Source organism: Priapulus caudatus, unplaced genomic scaffold (assembly GCF_000485595.1).
Source record: "Priapulus caudatus unplaced genomic scaffold, Priapulus_caudatus-5.0.1 Scaffold425, whole genome shotgun sequence".
In the NCBI taxonomy this organism is placed as follows: Eukaryota; Metazoa; Priapulida; class Priapulimorpha; order Priapulimorphida; family Priapulidae; genus Priapulus; species Priapulus caudatus.
In genome coordinates this window covers 299,085-301,946 of record NW_014577486.1, presented here as the reverse complement: position 1 = coordinate 301,946, position 2,862 = coordinate 299,085, and the positions used below count along the sequence as shown (strand labels likewise).

Sequence of the window (2,862 nt, the reverse complement as noted above, 5' to 3'; positions counted from 1 at the left end):
CGTGCGTGCGTACGTGCGTGCGTGCGTGCGTGCGTACGTGCGTGCGTACGTGCGTGCGTGCGTGCGTGCGTACGCGCGTGCTCACGCGTGAGAGAGAGTTTGTGATTGAATTTGTGCCACCGCATCTGCATTTCTCACTCTCTCTATCTCTCTCTCTCTCTCTATCAATATATATATATATGTGTGTGTGTGTGTGCGCGCGTGCGCGTGCGTGCGTGCGTGCGTGCGTAGGTGCGTGCGTGCGTGCGTACGTGCGTGCTCACGCTTGAGAGAGAGTTTGTGATTGAATTTGTGCCACCGCATCTGCATTTCTCATATATATATATCTACGTATAAGTTATAGATAAACGAAACGTTCGCAGACGATAAAGCTCACCTCTCAGGTCGTCGATGAGAATCGTGTCTTCTTTCTCGGCAATCTGCGACGCCATTCCCATCAGCACCTCCTCGATGCCGTACATCTTTATAGCAGCCTGTCGCGACAGAAGATATACGGTGAGACTTACAAATAATTGCCGACTGCCGTCTGGTTTCATCAAAGAAATTATACACGTAGCAAAATGAAATGAATTAATGTAATAAGACGATCATAAAATAATAATATTACAATTGTTATAATAACCTTATATATTTGTATACTATATAATAACATGGTGATTATATTTTTAAGCCTATCGCGACAGAAGATGCTGTGAGACAGATCGTCGCCCGACACATTACTCAGAGGTAAAAGAAACCTTATTACATCGCGCGCGCCCCCTGGTTCGCAGGAAGGAGAGAAGGAGAGATGACGTGGAATGTCAATTTTACGAACGTACGAATTGCCGACTGTCGTTTGTTCTCATCGAAGAAATTATACACCGTAGCAAATGAAATGAATTGATATAATAAAACTATCATAAAATAATAATATTACAATAATTATAATAACATTATGTATTATTATACTATATAATAATGTACTAATCATTATATAATAATGTACTAATCATTATATAATAATATAAAATGACATAAAAGAATATAACATAATGGCGCTATCATCGCAAATAACGTAAGGCAGTCCGAACAGCCATCCGTGAGCTAATCATAACATATGGACGCTGTGGCATGCAATACGTCGGGTCAGGGTTATGGTCAGGCTTAGGGTTATGGTCAGGCTTAGGGTTATGGTTATGGTTAGGGTTAAGCTTAGGGTTAGGGGTTATAGTTAGGGTTATGGTTAGGGTTAGGCTGACGGTTAGGGTTCAGGTTATGGTCATGGTTAGGGTCACTGTTAGGATACGTATGCGTAACCCTACGTAATAACACGTGTAAATATCACTCTCTACCTACGTACCGAGGCGTCGAAGTAGGTGTTGCACAGGCGTATGGGGTTCGGTCGGAACCGACACATGCTGTCCCTCAGGTAGAAGCCTGGCGGTATGTGCGTGTGGCCGTACCTGAACGCCGCCGCATGGAACTCCGTAGTCACCCCCGGATATATATCCGTGTCGTAACCTGCAAGTAACCGATTCCGAAATTTTATACTTGGAATTTTAGATTTTTAGATAGACTTAGATTTTAGAGGTTTTATACGGGATGAAAATGACAACGAGCCTCAAGGCAAAACAAAATATTTGTCTCAACGTCAGTCTTAACATTGACTTTTTTCTCTTGGATCGGACCTCTATACACACTGCCTATAATGACAAATTCGTAACTTTACCATCGTTTCTGTAAACGGTCTATGAGATAAAAGTTATTGTTAAAACTAATCTTAAGACTAATCTTGTTTCTGACCTCCTGATGTATTAATGCCGTTCGACATGCGAGGTGCACTTGCATGACGAATGAAGATATATCATCTTACGTAACATTTAGAAAGGCCACAAGATATGTAAATAGATTACCTTTATATTCGTCCGTCGGTTCATTCAGTAGAGCGGGCAGGTACTCGTAGAGAAATATGCTCTGAAAATTATTATCACAAAAATAAATTACATGCGATAAAGTTAAAACGTCGTGATCACATATCTCTATATTATATACACTTCGTGGGTTGCGTGAGTGAATATGTGGGGACTTGGGAGGAGGACCGCAAATGAGATTTGCACGACACGATTCAAATGACATATATACGCGAAGAGAACGTTAGGGAAACGGGTTTTACGGGCATGCTGTACTTTATTAGGGCAAGGTGCTATCCCGCTGGTCCTGTGTCCTTCTACCAACACGGGTGAGATAGTCTAGGGCGGACTTTGACTAGCGATATATTGTCTAGGGGGAGGCGGCGGTCTTGCCAGTAGAAATATTGTCAGGGTGAACATTCGCAAATGAAGTGTGTGCTAACTAGCAGTTGTCCTTGCACCATTTTAGGCAGCTCCGTAAAAACGCAGTGAGGTACCTGTGGAGATGTGTTGGATCTGGAGTACGGGCTATTGCCGACAATAACGACCTAATAATGGCGTTTTTCGCACTCTTTGCTGTTTTTGTTATCATTCTCGAGTTTCGACGCGAAACTCTATTTATTCCTATTATTATCAGCAATTTCGCAGCGCGCCGTGCAAACACTCAATAGAAGAAAAATACAGTTTACCTCGTGTGTGTGTATATACACGCAGCGGGCTGTTCATACACATAAGAATAGACGCACACACATACACGCATGCACAAGCACGGACGCACACACATACACGCACGCACGCACAAGCATGGACGCACACACACGCGCGCGCGCAACATACACACATAACACATACACACACGCACGGACGCACACACACGCGCGCGCGCAACATACACACATAGCACATACACACAAGCACGGACGCACACACACGCGCGCGCGCAACATACACACATAGCACATACACACAAGCA

At 43.5% G+C, this 2,862-nt stretch overlaps 1 protein-coding gene across 1 annotated transcript in view; it reads right to left on the bottom strand.

The window, feature by feature from the left end:
- Positions 1-326: 326 nt before the first annotated feature.
- The window catches only part of LOC106810267 (dual oxidase-like), a 3,737-nt gene continuing 1,201 nt past the window's right edge, over positions 327-2,862 (bottom strand). Inside the window, exons 2-4 of the mRNA XM_014813560.1 lie at positions 1,893-1,953; positions 1,340-1,500; positions 327-473 (exon numbers count right to left, since the gene is read on the bottom strand). Of these exons, the coding sequence (XP_014669046.1) occupies positions 327-473; positions 1,340-1,500; positions 1,893-1,953 (369 nt within the window). The remainder of the gene's footprint in view (positions 474-1,339; positions 1,501-1,892; positions 1,954-2,862) is intronic.